The sequence below is a fragment of the Mustela erminea genome, chromosome 2 (genome assembly GCF_009829155.1).
Source record: "Mustela erminea isolate mMusErm1 chromosome 2, mMusErm1.Pri, whole genome shotgun sequence".
NCBI lineage: Eukaryota > Metazoa > Chordata > Mammalia > Carnivora > Mustelidae > Mustela > Mustela erminea.
In genome coordinates this window covers 93,434,869-93,454,449 of record NC_045615.1, presented here as the reverse complement: position 1 = coordinate 93,454,449, position 19,581 = coordinate 93,434,869, and the positions used below count along the sequence as shown (strand labels likewise).

Here is a 19,581-nt window from a genome sequence, read left to right as displayed (position 1 = left end):
TAAAAAAAAAAAGACACCATTATTGATAAGCATAGCACATAAAACCAAAACTAAACTCTTTATAGCATAAAGGCTGCCCACTAATTTCTAAACACGCCACAAATCCTCACAAAAACCACAGGCCAAGAAAGAGAGCAAACAAAATCACCCAAAGTCAGCTTCTTAAGATGAGATAAGTAAAATATTCCAGCTTGCATATACGTGCATAACCACCCAACATCAGAAGCCCCCATAGGAACTGAGCAATAAAACAGGGCCAAAGTGGTGACTGAATGTATGTAATCTTACCTAGGATTCACTCAGAAGAAGGCCCCATCTTGAAAGAAAGTACTAAGAGACACAATGGATGAGAATAATGGCTACTGGACATCAAGAAGAAAGGCTTTAAAGTCTGTGAAGCCCATCTCTTCAACAAATGGTGTTGGGAAAAATGGACAGCAACATACACAGGAATGAAACTGGACCACTTTCTTATACCATACACAAAAAATTCAAAATGGATGAAAGACCTAAATGTGAGACATGAAACCTTAAAAATACTAGAAGAGAACACAGGCTGTAGTTTCTTTGACATTAGCATTAACAACTTCTAGATATGTCTCCAGAGGCAGGGGAAACAAAAGCAAAAATAAACTATTGAGACTGTATCAAAATAAAAGGCTTCTGCAGAGTGATGGAAACAATCAACAAAACAAAAAGGCAACCTAGTGAATGGAAAAAGATATTTGCAAATGACATATGAATAAAGGGTTAGTATCCAAAATACATAATTAATTTGCAGAACTCAACACCCAAAACACAAATAATCCAATTTAAAAATGGGCAGAAGACACAAAAAGATACTTCTCCAAAGACATACAGATGGCCATCAGACACATGAAAAGATATCACTTACCATCAGGGAAGAGCAAATTAAAACTACAATGAGGTATCACCACCTCACACCTGTCCAAATGGCTAAAATCAACAACACAAGAAACAACAGGTGTTGGCGAAGATGTGGAGAAAGGGGAACCCTTTTGCACTTAAAGGTGGGAATGCAAACTGGGAGCTACTGTAGAAAACAATATGGAGACTCCACCAAAAGTTAAAAACAGGAACACGTTAATGGCTCAGTTGGTTGACTGAGCATCTTCTTCAGCTCGGGTCATGATGCCAGGGTCCTGGGATAGAGCGCATCAGGCTCCCTACTCAGTGGGGAGTCTGCTTCTCCCTCTGCATGCACTCCCACCCAACTTGTGCTCTCTCATCCATGCTCTTTCTCTCAAATAAATAAAATCTTTAAAAAACAAGGTTAAAAACAGGGGTGCCTGGGTGGCTCAACTGGTTAAATATCTGACTCTTGATCTCAGTATTGTGAGTTCAAGCCCCATGCTGGCTCCATGGGGAGCCCATTTAAAAAAAATTAAATTAAGAATAGGGACACCTAACTGGCTCAGTTGTAGAGCTTGCAACTCTTGATCTCAGGGTTGTGGGTTCATGCCCAGTGTTGGAATTACTTTAAAAAGAGAGATTACTTTCGGGGCGCCTGGGTGGCTCAGTGGGATAAGCCGCTGCCTTCGGCTCAGGTCATGATCTAGGGGTCCTGGGATCAGCAGGGAGCCTGCTTCCTCCTCTCTCTCTGCCTGCCTCTCTGCCTACTTGTGATCTCTCTCAAATAAATAAATAAAATCTTTAAAAAAAAAGAGAGAGATTACTTTAAAAAAAAGATGACTTGAAAATAAATTTTTTTTTAATTTTTTTAAGATTTTATATATTCACTTGAGAAAGAGAGCATGGTGGGGGACAGGAAAGAGGGAGAGGGAGAAGCAGACTCCCTGCTGAGCAGGGAGCCCAATGTCAGGGCTCAATTCCAAGACCCCTGCATCATGACCTGAGCCGAAGGCTCATGCTTAACCAACTGAGCCACCCTGGTGCCCCTTAAAAATAAAATCTTAAAAAGTTATCCAGCAGTTACACACTAGACATTCACCCAAAGAATATAAAAATACTAATTCAAAGGGATATATGCACCCCAATGTTTATAGCAGCATTATCAACAATAGCCAAATTATGGAAAGAGACCAAAGGTCCACTGAATGATGAATGGATAAACAAGATGTGGTATATATACCAATGGGAACGATGGGATATTACTCAGCCATAAAAAAGAATGAAATCTTGCCACTTGCAATGACATGGGTGGAGGTAGAGCATGTTAGGTTAAGTAAAATAAGTCAGAGAAAGACAAAAACCTTATGATTTCAATCACATATGGAATTTAAGAAATAAAACAAATAAGCAAAGGGGGAAAACACAGGCAAACCAAGAAACAGACTCTTAACTATAGAAAACTGATGGTTACCAGAGGGAAGGTAGGTGGAAGATGGGTGAAACAGGTGACGGAGATTAAGGAGTACACTTGTGATGAGTGCAGGGTGATGTATGGAAGTGTTGAATCGCTGTATTGTATACCTGAAACTAATGTTACACTGTATGTTAGCTGGAATTTAAATAAAAACTTAAAAAACAAAAAAGATCAATGATGACAGTTTTAGCAAGGCATAGCATTCGGGGAGAAGGAGGCACCTTAGAAGAAGGAATTGACACTTGAAAGCATAATAGAGAAAGAAACCACTGAAGATGAAGACACTACTAAAATAATGATAGAACAATTGTGATATATAATTATTTAAAATAATATATATATAATAATAATATATATTTAATTATTTAAAAAAACGATTCACCGTAGCAACAAAAGAGGGTGCTCTCTTGAACTAAGAGACTGAGGAAGCCACACAAACCTCAATCCAAAAATAAAACTGTCCAAGGGTACCTGAGTGGCTTCAGCTGGTTAAGCATCTGCCTTCAGTCATGGTCTCAGGATCCCGGAATCAAGCCCCGAGTCGGGTTCCCTGCTCAGCGGTGAGTCCACTTCTCCTTCTCACCCTGATCCTTCTCTCTCTCTCAAATAAATAAAATCTTTTTTAAAAAATTAGAAATAAATAAAAAATAAAACTGTCCAAGTGTTAGTCTAGTAAAATCCATCACAACCTGAACAGAAAAAGAAAAAGAAAAAAAAACCATCATCTATACCAAGCTATTTATATGGAATAAAAAAAAAGTAAAAAACCTTGTGGCAGATGGAAAAACACCCAAAAAGCCTAACAATAAAAAAGAAGCATGTAATACAACTTCATCACAAATTTAAAATAACCAAATAATGCTGTATGACTTACAGCGAGGAATGTCAATGATTTCCTTTTTTTTTTTTTTAAGATTATTTATTTATTTATTTATTTATTTGACAGAAACACAGCAAGACAGGGAACACAAGCAGAGAAGTGAGAAAGGGAGAAGCAGGCTTCCACGGAGCAGGCAGCCCAATGCAAGGCTCGATCCAGGACCCCTGCATCATGACCTGAGCTGAAGGCAGACCACTAACCTACTGAGCCACCCAGATGCCCCTATGTCACCAGATGCCCCTATGTCAGTTATTTCTTAATAATAATAGGAAAATATAAAACAGGGACAGGTACAGACTACAGACTGAAGTAAAGAAACAAGAGAAACATAACTGCATCTCAGAAATGAAGACTAAACTTCAAGATATATGATCTAAAGTGATAGAAAATAGGAATGCTTCTCAAGTAAGTGAAAAACAAACAAATGTGAAAAGAATCCAAGCAAAAATAAAAAATAAAAGGAGATCAAACAGGCAAAGATCATCAGAGAATAAAGTAGAAGAGAACTAACAAACTGTAATTGTACCTGAAACCACATACCAGGGAAAATTTATCCAGAACAGTTAACAGAGACATAATCCTAGTAAAATGATATAAGGAAAACTCCTCAGATCTCCAAAAAGACCAAATCACCCACAAAGAAAATCACGGTGGCATCAGCAATATATAAGCTAGAGAACAGGAGGGCAATATTCTCAAAAAAACATAAGACATACATCAAAGGTTTTACATTCAGCCAAACTGTCTTTCAAATATCAAGGCTACAGAAAAACAGTTTAACCATGTATGAACTTAAAAGATTTCCATAAGTACTGCTGAGGAACCTCTAGTGTACAATGAGCTTTATCCAACAAAGGGATGATTGGGAAAACTTCAGCTAACGGTCTGCTTGTGAATATAAACTATATTTACTTATAGAACTAAATCTAAAACAAAGGTATTGATGAGGGTGAAAGAACAGTACATAAAATTACATACTCTCAACCAAGTAAAAATCACTTTAAAATGTCAAAGGAAAAGAGACATGGGAAAAAATGTAAAGCAGAATAAGCTCATTCACTGCCTCATACATAAGAAAATGAGAATCAGTGGATTTAATTTACAGCTAACAAATCAAACAGCAAAAGCCTAAATTAAAAAAAGGAGGATTAAGAGAACTTTTCAAAGGTAAAAATATAAAGGTAACTAAGTAGATATAAACCTTCCTAAATACCAAAAAATACACAAAATAAAAATATCAAACAGAATATAAGACACAAAAGGATAACATAAAACAAAAATGAAATCAATAAAAAAACTAAAGTTCTTAATACACTACACCTACAACAAAACAAGTACTAATTCACATGCTTAACTATTTGCCAGGCACTTTCGTATGTATCTCACTACACGACCTGTGAGGTGTGTCAGAAAAGTACTCTTTTATCTGTTTTTACTCATAAGGCAAACTGAGTCTTAAAAATAGTAAGGAATAAAACAAAGCTGAGCTAGGATTCAATTCCAGAATGTTTTTCTTTCCACACCAGGCTCCCTCTACTCAACACTGAAATTGTTTCAAAACACAAATGTAAGAAATGTGGACTGTTTGTTTCCTGTTTTTAGAATACTATATTCCCACAAAAAATCTTTAGGATGAATTGACCTGAAACTTTTGATATTCTGGGACAAAGTTTCTCTTTAACAAGAAAAAGACTGAAATAAGTTTAAGTCTTCACAGTGGCAGTGGCAACTAAGATGGCAAAGAATGTGACACTATATCAGGTCTTAAATGCAAGAAGTTCTAATTTAGTAATCCAAATAATCACATGCCAGAGTGAAGAAGAGTTACCCAAACCTAGGCTGTGTGATCACTATAACACAAAGTTAGATAATGTATAGTCCGTTCTGCTATAATGCTTATTTGGAAAACACGTTTGTTCCAACATCACTGACACAGTAAGGAGTATTCTGAACACACTAAATTTCAAATTTCGTGATTGTTTCTGTGAGATTTTGTCCATCAGAAGTACTAGGTAAACAAAACTGCACTCAGCTGAGACAAACCACATAGGCATGTACAGGACAGACATACACCTCAAACATCTACTAGCTACATCAGTTCTGGCTGTGTTATGAGCCACACCCATCCCTATCTAGTGTTACAACTTTCCCTCAGATTTTACATAACTTTCCTTCCATGACTTCAAAATAATCCACAAGCTGCAGTCCTTCTGACACTCCCACAAACTTCTGGATCTCTCTATGGTAAAATGCAGTATTTATTCTATGGTATTTATGTATTTGTTAACCATTTAACATATGTAAAAACTGTGCTATCATTTTAATTTGGTTCTTACCTTTGCTTTTTTCACTACTGAAAAAAAATTTTATTATTTTATTTATTTAGGGGCGCCTGGGTGGCTCAGTGAGTTAAGCCTCTGCCTTCAGCTCAGGTCGTGATCCCAGGGTCCTGGGATAGAGCCCCACATCGGGCTCCCTGCTCAGCAGGGAGCCTGCTTCCCCCTCTTTCTCTGCCTGCCTCTCTGCCTACTTGTGATCTCTCCGTCAAATAAATAAAATCTTAAAAAACAAACAAAAAAAAAGATTTTATTTTTTTATTTGAGAGGGAGAAGAAGGGAATTCCCTACTGAACAGGCAGCCCATGCAGGGCTCGATCCCGGTCTTCAGGATCACGACCTGAGCCAAAGGCAGACGCTTAACAAAATGAGCCAGGTGCCCCTCACTAATAAAAATTTTTTTGAGTGTTGTGCCTAACCCCATTTTTTCTGTAAGCCCTGTGGTTTTTATTGCATGATTTTGCATAGTGCAGTGACTTTCAGGAACCCATTGTCCTGATACAGCACAAGTGACTCTATATAAAGCAATCAGAAATCTACTTTTAGGGGCGCCTGGGTGGCTCAGTGGGTTAAGCCGCTGCCTTCGGCTCAGGTCATGATCCCAGGGTCCTGGGATCGAGCCCCGCATCGGGCTCTCTGCTCAGCGGGGAGCCTGCTTCCTCCTCTCTGTCTGCCTGCCTCTCTGCCTGCTTGTGAACTCTCTCTGTCAAATAAATAAATAAAATCTTTAAAAAAAAAAAAAAAAAAAAAAAAAAAGAAATCTACTTTTAACAATAACGTAAGTATGAGCTATACTTATTAGTTTCCTTAAAGGAGAGATGCAAAATTTATTTACATCAGCTCATGTGTAAGAAGAGCCTAACATAAAATCTGGCTCAAAATACTCTTCAATAAATGCCAGTTTACTTCATTTCCCCTCTTCTTAAAGATTCTGATTCAGTTTCAAAGCACTGATACTCAAAGATGATCTTGTAATCTCCAATGAGATCTCTCTGAAAAATAAAGAGTATCATATTAAGTGGAAGCCATTACTGTAAAGAGAAAAAAAATTTTTTAACTGGAACAACCATGTGTGGAAGTAAACAACCAACCTTAAGGGTTTTTTTCTAGGTCTATACTTTTAAAAGCAAACTTTCATTTCTCCTTTTATATCCAACACATATAGATAGATAGAATAATTCCAACAGATAACACACAGGAATATTTAAATAATCTCCTACATAATGGAATCTTCAAGATTTAAAAATATCACTGGCTAGGGGTGCCTGGGTGCCTCAGTCAGTTAAGCCGCTGCCTTCAGCTCAGGTAATGATCCCAGGGTCCTGGGGACGAGTCCCGCATCAGGCTCTCTGCTCAGCAGGGAGCCTGCTCCTCCCCCACCCCCCGGCCCCCAACCCGCCTGCCTCTCCGCCTACTTGTGATCTCTGTCTGTCAAATAAATAAAATCTTTAAAATATCACTGGCTAGAGGTGCCTGGCTGGCTCAGTGGGTAGAGCATGCAAATCCTGATCCTACAGTGGTGGTACAAACCCCATGTTGGGCCTAGGGCTTACTCAAAGAAGAAAAAAGAAAAAAAATCATTGGCTTGAACTAAGATTGTAATTTCCCCAGTAGGCTTTGACAGAAATTTTCAAATTATCTCAACTGAAAATGTGTTCCTATTATACTAACTGAAGAAAATTTCAGTGGAATAGAGCATATCAGGCAACAAAAACATTAATCTTTCCATCATTTATTTCTATACTGCAATTTTTAAAAAAAGATTTTATTTATTTGACAGAGAGAGACAAGCAAGAGACAGAACACAAGCACAGGGAATGGGAGAAAGAGAAGCAGGCTTCCTGATGAGGCAGACGCTTAACAACTGAGCCACCCAGGCTCCCCTATACTGCAATTTTTATTTTATTTTTAAATAGTCAAAAAAGGGGCACTTGGGTGGCTCAGTGGGTTGGGCCGCTGCCTTCGGCTCAGGTCATGATCTCAGGGTCCTGGGATCGAGTCCTGCATTGGTCTCTCTGCTCAGCGGGGAGCCTGCTTCTCTCTCTCTCTCTGCTTGCCTCTCCGTCTACTTGTGATCTCTCTGTCAAATAAATAAATAAAATCTTAAAAAAAGTCAAAAAACTGCTTTATTAAATTAAAAATTTAAAGAATTATTTTATTTCCAAATTAGCAGGGAACAATATAATTCCTATCTTACCTAAGGAGGAAAAACCATATGTAACAAGTTAAGCTGGTTTTTCAAAAGTTAAAATTTCAACACAAGTTTGCATTATAAAACAGCTTAGATGTTAGGTATACAGCTGATATTCCAGGGAAATTCCCCAAAGTCAAGAATACAATCACAGCATAAAATTCCCTCCTCACCAAACCCCAATATTTATATTAAGAACCAACACTCTTTTAAACCTCTTCACATGCGCTTCTCACCATCAGCACTGGCAACTGACATTCTTTTCAAAACTATTTTTTACTAAGAATCTTAAGTTTTTCTCTCTTCAGTAGGGCTACTGCCTATAAATAGACAGCAAAGTTGTATTTAGATGTGAATGTTGATGGCTGGCTAGGCTCAATGATTAGTTATGCGGCTTGCTCTGCCACACCAGCCTCCCAGCATACCTTTCCAATTCCAAAAATTCAACCTCATCTTTACATTTTCTGTAAAACACTTACAAAGCAACTTTAATCTACAAAAATGTCCCTTCCTGTTTTATATCACATGCACTGGTCCTCAACCCCAAATGTGTGTTGGAATCAGTTACAGAGCTTTCTGCAACTATAGATGACTGAGCTTTACTATCTGATTCAACAGGCTCCTCATGACAAACATCCTCATTTAATCCAGATGCCATTTTTTCCTCCAGTGCTAAAACAACCAAAACAGAAACAATAAAATTTCCTCTTATTATGCTTCTGTGACTGGAGAAAGGCCATGTAAACAAACTAATACTATGATTCATTCGTAAATGAAACTTCTAAAGTCTTACCGGGTAATACAGGTTCTGCCTGATATCCTACCATTACCTCATGGAACAATGTACTCTTCAATGCCAAGGCCCAGTAACACCCTTTTCTCAAAAATCTTTATATAAGAACATAATCCAAAGAGCTTTCTCTCTTGTTACTGTTTATACACTCATTTTATGCAATAAGTACTTATTCAGTGTCTGTTATGGTACATCGTTCTAACCAATGGGGGTATAGTAATTAACAGAAAAAAGATCCTATCATCATAAAACCTACATTTTAATTATAGAAGACATGTGATAAATTACTCACACATATATGTCATATGGTAATAAAATGATATATAAAGACATAAAGTAAGGAAGAAAATAAGATTGAGCTGAGGAAGACTTCTGGTGAAGGAAGGCCTCTACACAACATTTAGAGAACATTTGAGCAGAATTCTAAAAGAAGAAATGTGCCATGCAGGTATCTGATGGGGGAGAAAATTCTGAATAGTCCTTTGCATATGATCCCTTATATAACCTGCCTTTTATGTCCAAAACCACTTTCAGGTACAAAGACGATATATTTGATTCAATGCTCTATGAGAACTGCATTGTCAGAGGCACAAATATTAAAGGAAATAATGCACACTAAACAAAGAGATCCCTTTAGCTAAAGCAGGTTGGCCAGTAGTTCTCCAGTCCTCCAACCATACAGGGCACCATGCCTGCCTCTGCGGAAACAGTCTTTTTAACCATTGCTTCAAAGTAATAGCTGGGATAGCAATTCTATTATCATCAAATAACTTAGTTTGTATAATCCCCAATAAATACCCAAGACTGCAAGCCTTTAAAATATCCACAGAATCAAACATTAAATTCAATTCCCTGTTAAAGTTTTGTATGCTTTTCTGAACATAAAGTGTAATTTCCTACTATTAAAAACTAAACTGCAGGGGGCACCTGGGTGGCTCAGTTAGTTTAGCGTCTGCCTCAATTCAGCTCAGGTCATGATCCCAGAGTCTTGGGATCGAGCCTACAATGGGCTCCTTGCTCGATGGGAGCCTGCTTCTCCTTCTGCCTGCAGCTCCCCCTGCTTGTGCTCTCTCTCTCTGACAAATAAATAAAATCTTAAAAAAAAAAAAACTAAACTGTGGTCAATTCTTTTTTTTTAAGCCAAAGTATTCTCCAAATAATCTGCATAAACAAGTACTTTAACCTACTCTCAATCCAAGAGACATTTGAGACATTTCAGGTTTCTAACACAATAAACCATTTAAAAAATATGTTTGGGAGCACCTAGGTGGTAGAGTCAGGCCACTGATTCTTATGTCAGCTCAGGTCAGGATCTCAGGGTCTTGAGATCAATTCCATGTCCCATGCTAGGCATAGAGCTACTTAAGTAAGATTCTCTCCCACCCCAACCCCCCCAAAATTAAAAACAAAAACAAAAAACACACACGTACAAGCACATATGCTTTGTCAATTTAAATAAAAACATCTCTTTGTTCATTCATTCTACATCCCATTCCAGAAAGGATTTAGGGCATAAGTATAAATGCAAACAAACAGAACCATGAATTCACCACATTATTGAAAGGTTTTTTTCTCCTAAGATTTTTACAGACTTTTAAAAAGAGCATTTTGTGTATTTTATAATATAGTACAGTATAGCAAATTTGCATTTCCTTTTCTAGTACACTTCCAGGAAGAAATTTATTCTGGCTTAAACATTTGATTACCTACAGTGTACAAAAGAAAAGGACTTCAGGGGCACCTGGGTGGCTCAGTCAGTTGAGCTTCTGCCTTAGCTCAAGTCCTGATCCCAGAGCCCTGGCACTGAGCCCAACATCCGGCTCCCTGCTCAGCCTGCTTCTCCCTCTCCCTCTGCCCCTCTTCCCCTACTCATGTTTTCACTTGCTTTACCTTCTCTCTCTCAAATAAATTAAAAAGTTTTTAAAAAGAAAAAGAAAAAGGACTTCACTGTAGGTAAAACTTTGTTTCCATTTCTGTATTTTTTCTTTGTTACATTCTGAACACATGCAAGGCAGGCCAGAGCACATTAAAACCAATTTCAAGGTTACTGTCCACATTCAGTTGCCAAAACTACAACTGTTACATAGAAATTTAAATCAACAGACCTTCCATGTACACATGGAAATTTTCTTGACAATTCCTAATTTTAATTTCATCTGCAACTAAATCCAACCTAAGTATTACTGTAAAAAGAGCACTTCTTCCCAAATGCAATAAATCATATGAAATAATTTACCTACAATCTGTAGGTACCTACAATACATCTAGTCACCGACAATTATTACAACACCTTCACCTAACTCCCTCTACCTACAACCAAACCCAGCACCCCACACCACCACCACCAAACAAACACTAGGCAGGTATGGTACAAATGCCTTGAAAAATACCCAAAAAAACTGATTCTTGAATCTAACACTAAGTGTTAACCTTAATCTCAGTCTGCTTTCTTAATAAAAAATGTCTCCACCTTGGGAAGTTTCAAGAATAAAGAAGGATCCACAAAGGGCACTGTCCAAAACGGCAATCACACACCACCACATGTGGCTATTTGAATTTAAACTTAACTAAATTTAAAAATTGAATTCCTCAATCACATTAGCCCTATCTGAGGTGTACAACAGTCACATGTGACTAACAGCTACCATATTGGACAAGGCAGATACAGGACATTTCCATCACCACAGAAAGTTCTATTGTGCAGTGCAAATGTTAAGTTTTCAGTAAATCACAAATATCACCATGCCACACTATAACTTCTCTTGCCACTTTTCTAGGAAAGAAAAATTCTGTTCTCTAGCCTTTTAATTAACAACATAAATCATTCAGGCAAAAGTCCAAAACAGATTAATGATGTAAACTATTTTAAGTGCTCCCAACATAGGTTTTTTTGCCCTTATAGCTCACATTAACACCTGAGAAAAGAAGAGCAGAAGCAGCAACAGTCACCAACCTGGCAACACTTGACTGAAAAGCATCAGGGTATACCCAACTTGTCCAAGTGGACTAAAATCTAAAAAGGTGTGAATTTCATTCCATTCCAGCAACTCATTTTTCCTACCCTTAACCTAGATCCTAAAAAAGTGGTATGGAGATCTGGTACTGTTCTTAAACTATTTAGATAAACAAATAGCATCATGAGTAGACAAAGTCACAATTTTCTTTTCTTTTCTTTTTTTTTTTTTTAAGATTTATTTGTTTGACAGACAGAGATCACAAGTAGGCAGAGAGGCAGGCAGAGAGAGAGGAGGAAGCAGGCTCCCTGCTGGGCAGTGAGCCCGATGCGGGGCTCGATCCCAGGACCCTGAGACCATGACCTGAGCCGAAGGCAGAGGCTTAACCCACTGAGCCACCCAGGCGCCCCAAAAGTCACAATTTTCTAATGACTTAATTTTCCAAATCATTAAAATCGTGTATAATTACAACAAAAATCCCACAAAAAAAAACCCCACTACTGATAAACACACATAACTCTTCTCTAAACTAAACTCCTATATGTTACATTAAATTCATGCACTGCCCTTTCTCTAGACAAATTACACACAAGACCCATTTTGTAGACATTCTGACCAATTTATAACAATTCTTTAGTCAGAAAACAGTTAAGTAACATATGAAAAAAGGGCCCAATATGCAACAAAATTGAATTTTATTATTTTTTATTTTTTTAAAGATTTTATTTATTTGACAGAGAGAGCACAAGTAGGGGGAGTAGCAGGCAGAGAGAAAGGGAGACTAAGCTCCCTGCTAAGCAAGGAGCCTGAGGTAGGGCTTGATCCCAGGACTCTGGGATCATGACCTTAGCCAAAGGCAAGCACTTAACTGACTGAGCCACCGAGGCACCCTCAAAACTGAATTTTAGATATCAAAACTAAACTAGAACAAGCCAGGAAAATCCACTACAGAAACTTTCTGGGTCTCCTTTGAAAAATAAAGGCAAAAACATATTTTATTACTTTGAAATTGAGTTTTCAAATATTTTAAAAATACAAACTTCATTTCCTAAAGGAATTTACTGTAGTAAATACAAACAAGTATGGTACAACTAACAAAGTAGCAGCTCAAAAAGTGAATACTACTGGAATGATTTAACAGTTACCAACCCAGCAACACTTGGTTTACAGGCATTAAAGTACGCCCAAATTTTCGGAATTGGCGGTCTTAAAATCAAAAGGGCTAACATACCATAAAAACTGAGGAATCAGAAGGAATTTTGAAAAAGCAAATACAACTATACTTTTGGTTAGCAAAGTTTTCTTCATTCCTAATGTAACTGAACAAAAAGAACACTCTATCCCCTTCTCTTTAGTAATTTTCACGTTTCTTCCGCATATACTGTATCACAATAAATCCTTTAGCGCTTTGATTTTAGCAATAAACTTAAAAGTTCTGCCCCACTATCACGAGAAAAAAAAATGAGCAAAATGATTAATGAAAAAATGCTATTCTATGAATGGTTAAACTGTGGCACACCTATATCACAGAATTCTACTCAACAATAAAAAGGAACAAATTAGTATTAATACACCCAACAACTGGGATGTGTTCCAAGGAAATTTATATTGCATTAAAACAAGGCCAATTCGGGGCGCCTGGGTGGCTCAGTGGGTTAAGCCTCTACCTTTGGCTCAGGTCATGATCCCAGGGTCCTGGGATAGAGCCCTGCATTGGGCTCTCTGCTCGGCAGGGAGCCTGCTTCCCCCTCTCCCTCCCTGCCTCTCTGTCTACTTGTGATCTCTTTCTGTCAAATAAATAAAATCTTAAAAAAAAAAAAAAAGGCCAATCCTAAAAAGTTATATGCTGTATGATTCTTTTCAGTAAACATTCATGAAATGACAAAATCATAGAAATAGGAAACAGAACAGTTAGTGACTGCCAGAGTTTGGGGGTAAGGGGGATGGAAGGCAGGTAGGAAGGTGTGGTTCTAAAAGGGCAAGAGAAGGATCCCTGTGCTTATGGAACCATTCTGCATACCCAATGTAGTGGAGGTTATGTAATTACAATTGCGATAACACTGCATAGAACTAAATACACACACAAATTAGTACAAATAAACTCAAGAAATCTGAATAAGATTGATAGACTATATCAATGTTGATATTGAACTACAGTTTTATAAGGCATTAGCACTGGGAAACTAGGTAAAGGGTACAAGGGATCTGTATTATTCCTTAAAACTGCATGTGAGTCTAGTTATCTCAAAATAAAAAGTCTGATTTTTTTTTTAAACTGCTACCCTAACAATTGGGATAATTTGAATATGAACTGGATTATCCACAGTACCAGGGAATGACTGTTAACAATATTATGGATAGACAGGACAATACCCTTATTGCTGGAGCATATATGGATTAAATCTTATGCCTGCTATTTACTCTTATGTGTATTGGAAGTGCAAGAAGCAATCTGGCAAAATGTTACAAACTAAATTAAGGTAAAGAGTTCATAAGTGCTCCTTGAACTCTTCTCTCAACTTTTCTGCTTGAATTTTTTTCAAAAAAAGTTAAGGAGTAAAATTTAAGACACATTTTTACCCTGAAAGTATGTTACAGTCGAACTGACACACCAGTTGGTCTTTTAAAAGATTTAAAAGTAGGAATGCCTGAGTGGCTCAGTGGGTTGGGCTCCTGGCTTCAGCTCTCTCCCTCAGTTAAGTAAAATCCTTTAAAATAAATAAATAAAGGATTGTAAAACAAATGAATTTTCCATCTACCCTGGTTATTCCTAAAACCAAAAAATGGCAATAAGAGTTTCAAAGGAAAAATTACTTGGTATTGGATGTGACTTCCTGTTAAGTTTTTCAACATAAATTGACTAAATCTGTAAGGCATATGGATATTTTTGCAAAATCAAAGTCAGTTCAACATGGATTACTCCTTCCTATTTCTAGAAGACTGGATCCCAAAATTGGTCTACTTTTCAAATAAATAATTGAAGCAAATTAAAATTGCAATGGAAAACAGCTAACACTTTCATACACACACTCCAAGTTTTTTAAAAGTTTTAAGTCTGTCAGTTAATTCTTTCATAAAGAAATCTTCGCATGAAGGGGCAACCCACAAACTAAATTGTCAAACTAAAATGTGCCATGAGGTATTAATCATAGCGCCAAGGCCACAAGATACATTTTACAATGTCAACAGTCCCTCCAAACATCACTGTATTTTATGGTATTAAAGAAAAATGCAAACCGCACACATCTGAAATGTAAGAAATAAGAGTGTGAGCTCGCGTCAATAAAATCCATCTCAAAAGTTCTTAAGTTGCCTTTGCTGCTAAATTTTTGCATCAGTGTTAATACACTTCAGTCTCTGAGAAAATTCGCGTCTAGAACATCTAAACCAGAAACTCCATAAACTTTTCACTTCCAACCGGACCGCCCCCTCGCAGTGGGCCCCACCTCCCGAGTAGGGTATGGGGTGGGGCTGTTTCCCGCTCGGAAACTAAGAAATAAATGTCCCTTCTCCATACAGAAACGAGGGGAAAAGGCCGATAATCTGCAGACTCAAGTATGAAACTAATTACAAGGAGGTAGTCATTTAGAAAGCTTTTTTTCCTCTACTAAATCCCTTCCTTCCCTCCGTCCAGGTCATTCAGTGACCCCGGGCCCGGGCGGGGACAGGTGAATATCAAGAGAGGAAGAGGGAGGGACGGACGATGGAGGGAGAGCCGCGCTAGGGCAATGAATGAGCTGTGCCGCATCCGCACCACCTGTTCCTTAGAAGGGTGCCACCGCGACCTACCAGCAGTGTTCCTGCACCACCCCGGCCGCTACTCCTGCCCGTGTTGCCCGCTTCCCGGCTAAAGGCTGGGCCTGTCCTCCCTTCATTCGGGGCGGATGAAAACCCGCAGTCTAGAAGCTAGGAAAACGGGGCCTACTCCGGAACCACGGCCTCGGAAGCGAGGAGGAAGACCGTGGCTCGGGGCGCGCGGGGTGAAGTGGGAACCACAGGGAAGGGACGAGGAGGTGCATACTGCTTGACTAGGAGTACGAAGGCGGGTTTCCTGGCGGAGGTGGCCCCGTGCCCGCCGGACCGAGGTTAGGGGTGACAGGCCCTTGTACCGGCTAAATCCTCCCCACTTCTTGCCCAGAGTCTCACACTTACCAAGATCCGCTTGAAAAGAGCGTTCTCCTTGGGCGGGAGGCTCACGGCCGGCATCGTTCCGGCTCCTCCCGCTGCTCCCGCCACCGCCCGGCTCGGTCAGTCTGTTTGTCCGACCGCCGCCGCCGCCGCCGTCGTCGTCCCCTGGCCGCTTCAGCCTTGATTGCCCCGATCCACCGCCACCACCAGGCCTCAAGTGTCACCGCGTCACCCAACCCCGACACCCCCCTTCCCCTCGTTGTCTTTTTTCCTTTCTCACTTAACGCTGCCGCCGCCTCCCCCCCCCACGGGTCTCCGTCGGCGGTTCACGTGGTAACTGAACAGACCGACAGAGGCAGCCAAAATGGCGGACGCGGAGGGCTTTCCCACCCGGGTCACACCTCCTAGCACGCAGGCGCGATGACCTCCTTTCCCCACCTCCTCTGTCCTAGAGCTTGCTGGGAAACCTGGAGGCCAGCGGGTGGGCGGAGGCCAAGAGGGTCGCGGCAGGCCCCGCCCATCCCTCGGTCGCACAGCGTCTTGCAGGCGCTTGGGGAAGAGCTGGGGGGTGGGGGGTCCCTAACTGCTGTTTCAGCAGCCTCCCACTCTCAAATTGCTTTTCTGCTGTTTGATGCCAAAGCGGCCTTTCTTTCATTCATTGGGTAGATTCTCGTAGGCTGTATGATCATACTTTGAGCCTGAAGTGCTAAAGTGAAGGTGTTCAAGAAGTTCTGCGTTTGATCGTGGATCAAGTACCGAATTAAAAAGCAGAGGCGAAAGGGAAATGAAGGCTTCACCCCAGGGGGGACTTGAAAACCTGTACGAAAAAGAGAGGGTTCATGGAGTCTGAAAACCGTGAAAGAGTTTGACCAATTAAATGGGCTGGCTGGAGGATCGGTGATTTAGTTTATTACTTAAGGTGAGCGGGGAAAGAGCCATATTTGCACTGCCAAAGAAGCATCTGAAAGTTAAATGTGTTTTATTTCAGTGTTTAGTCCATACAATGAAGGGTTCACGACTGTTTAAGCCATGTTGGAGTAGAGTTCAGGGACATTGACTCCCCCGGAGATGGCTAAAGTGCTTAATGTTGTGAGTGTTGAACTCTCCATCACCAGAAATCCTCAAATCTTGAACATCAGAGTATCAGGGAAGGATACTAGAGAACGCTGCAGTAGACAAGATCAAACTAGATACGGAAGTGGACCTTTTCCACATATGCGTGTATGTATAAGTAATTTCATTAACAACTGACAGTAAAGGGGCGCCTGGCTGGCTCAGTCAGTAGAGCATATGACTTTTGATATCAGGGTGGTGAATTTAAGCCCCAAGTTGGCATGAAGCCTACTTTTTAAAAAAAGATTTTTTTTTTTGGTAATTGACAGTACAACTATTTTAAAGCTGACATTCCATTGATGATCTACATTTTTTCCCTCATATGAGCCATTTTGCACCTGATTATTTTTGATGATCTCTCTCCAGATGCTGGATTCCGTCTGTAGCATTCTCTGAATCAGGAATCACTGCATTATATGTGCAATAACTTTGCTCTTTTAAATGTATTTACCCAGATAGTTTACTGTTTCTTCTTGCTCTTCTTTAACTCTTCCTAGAAGGTATAAGGTGAGGGAGATGTTTCCCATTGTAAAACTCTGGGACTAATCCTTGGGTTTTCTAGCTGCTATCTCAAATGCCTGCTCTCTCTTGTTTTGCCTGGATCATAAGTAAGGTTTTATGAATCAAATCCTGCAATTTGTTCGAATTCTGTTATTTTTGTTCAAAAGTTTCACTAAAAAAAGTTGTATATACAGGAAACCATGTTTGAGTTTTGAAATATAGCCAGTTTTTTAGCGTTAACTTTTTTTTTTAAGTAAAACTAAGAGCAAACATAGAATTCATAAAAACAGTTGTCACTCAATGATAATCTTTGAACTTCACTGCCCCCAAGAGGTCTTTCTTTCAACCATCTCAGTTATTAAGAAGTAGAAAAGTCGGGGCGCCTGGGTGGCTCAGTGAATTAAAGCGTCTGCTTTGGGCTAGGATCGAGATCGAGCCCCGCATCAGGCTCTCTGCTCAGTGGGGAGCCTGCTTCTCCCTCTCTCTCTGCCTGCCTCTCTGCCCACTTGTGATCTCTGTCAAATAAATAAAATATGTTTTAAAAAAAGAAATAGAAAAGTTATCTAACTTACAGTGACAATTTTAGCTTCACTACTAACTTTGGTTTCCAGGTATCTGGCTTCATATCCAAAAGTTCCTACAGAAATATTATTTGCTAAGGTTTTCTAAATTTCTCCTTTGAATAATATACTATTTTCCCCTTGAGGGAAGAAAATTTCTGATGTTTTAAGCAAACAGTGGTCCCCACCAAAAGCTGAGTACCTGAATAGATAAGCCACCAATATAGTTGGGCAAATGTTATCTTCTTTTTGGCTGATAACAAATAAATTTTTAAGACTCAGTGAATACTGGAGTGCCTGGGTGGCTCAGTGGGTTAAGGCCTCTGCCTTTGGCTCAGGTCATGATCCCAGGGTCATGGGATCGAGCCCCGCATTGGGCTCTCTGCTCACCAGGGAGCCTACTTCCCTTCCTGTCTCTGCCTGCCTCTCCGCCTACTTGTGATCTCTATCTGTCAAATAAATAAATAAAATCTTAAAAAAAAAAAAAAGACTCAGTGACTACTACTTTGCATCATCATTTATCTGAGTCATTTCCTAGTTCAAATGCATGTATAGATAACAGGTGGACCATACAGTCCATGCATTGATAGCCTAAACTCAATAATAAAATATCTGCTCTCATAGATCACCACTGTTTGACAAACAGATCCTATTTAACCCGTATGCTGTGAATGACAGCTATGCAGGAAGTTAACATATCCAAGGCTGGATGATGACAGACCATGAGGATGATATTGATGATGAGGATGATGTTTCATTCATTCATCTTACCCTAAATATTTGCATATCACTATTCCCGAAATGTCTCTTCACAAAAAAAGTAACCATAAATAAATATATAAATAAACAACCTCAGAACTTTAATTCTATAAGAGGGATATGTAGAGTAAAATTCTCCATGTCCATATATGTAAGATGTTCTCTCTTGACACTTTTATGCCTTAATCATTAAGTATTTAAATTTTATAGAAATAAAACATTAAAGAAGTTTATGTATTTGTCACCCAGATTTAACAAATGTTAACATTTTGTGATTGCTTCTGATTGTTCTTTAAATAAAAATGTACAGATATTGAGGCACCTGGGTGGCTCAGTGGGTTAAAGCCTCTGCCTTTGGCTCAGGTCATGATGCCAGGGTCCTGGGATTGAGCCCTGAATCAGACTCTCTGCTCAGCAAGGAGCCTGCTTCCCCTTCTCTCTCTCTCTCTGCCTGCCTCTCTGCCTACCGTGATCTCCATCTGTCAAATAAATAAATAAAATCTTAAAAAAAAATTACAGATACTTGGGTTGCCTGGGTGGCTCAATCAGTCAAGTGTTTCCCTTCAGCTTGGGTCATGATCTCAGAGTCCTGGAATCGAGCTCCACATGAGTGCTGTGTTGGGCTCCCAGCTTAGTGGGGAATCTGCTTCTCCCTCTCCTTTTGCCGCTCCCCACTGCTCATTCTCTCTCTCTCTCAAATAAATAAATAAAATCTTTTAAAAAAATTTTTGCAACTATATCAGGAACTGCATCCCTCTCCAGATCCTCCCGAATTTGATGTATGATATTTTCATGCATCATAAATCAATAAACATATATGTAGTGATCTTATATTTTGTTTTCAACTTTTGCTCTTCTTAACCCTCCCTAGGAATGAGAAGTGTGAGTTGAGTAAGATGTTGCCTAGTGGAAAAATCTGGGACTAGAACTGTCGTTTTCTGGCTGCTAACTCAAATCTTCTCTCCTTTTGCCTGGGTCATAAAGAAATTTTTAGCATTCAAATTCTGGAAATGCTTAAA

At 39.3% G+C, this 19,581-nt stretch overlaps 1 protein-coding gene across 3 annotated transcripts in view; it reads right to left on the bottom strand.

Annotated features, from left to right (window-relative positions):
- The window catches only part of NAA15 (N-alpha-acetyltransferase 15, NatA auxiliary subunit), an 83,383-nt gene extending 67,345 nt beyond the window's left edge, over nt 1–16,038 (bottom strand). For 2 of the 3 annotated variants that reach the window (XM_032333444.1, XM_032333445.1), the window contains exon 1: nt 15,654–16,032. In XM_032333444.1, the coding sequence (XP_032189335.1) occupies nt 15,654–15,707 (54 nt within the window). In that variant the 5' untranslated portion in view covers nt 15,708–16,032. Of the gene's footprint in view, nt 1–15,653 lie in introns of all 3 variants that reach the window. The other variant, XM_032333447.1, reaches the window with a different exon arrangement.
- Nucleotides 16,039–19,581: the final 3,543 nt, after the last annotated feature.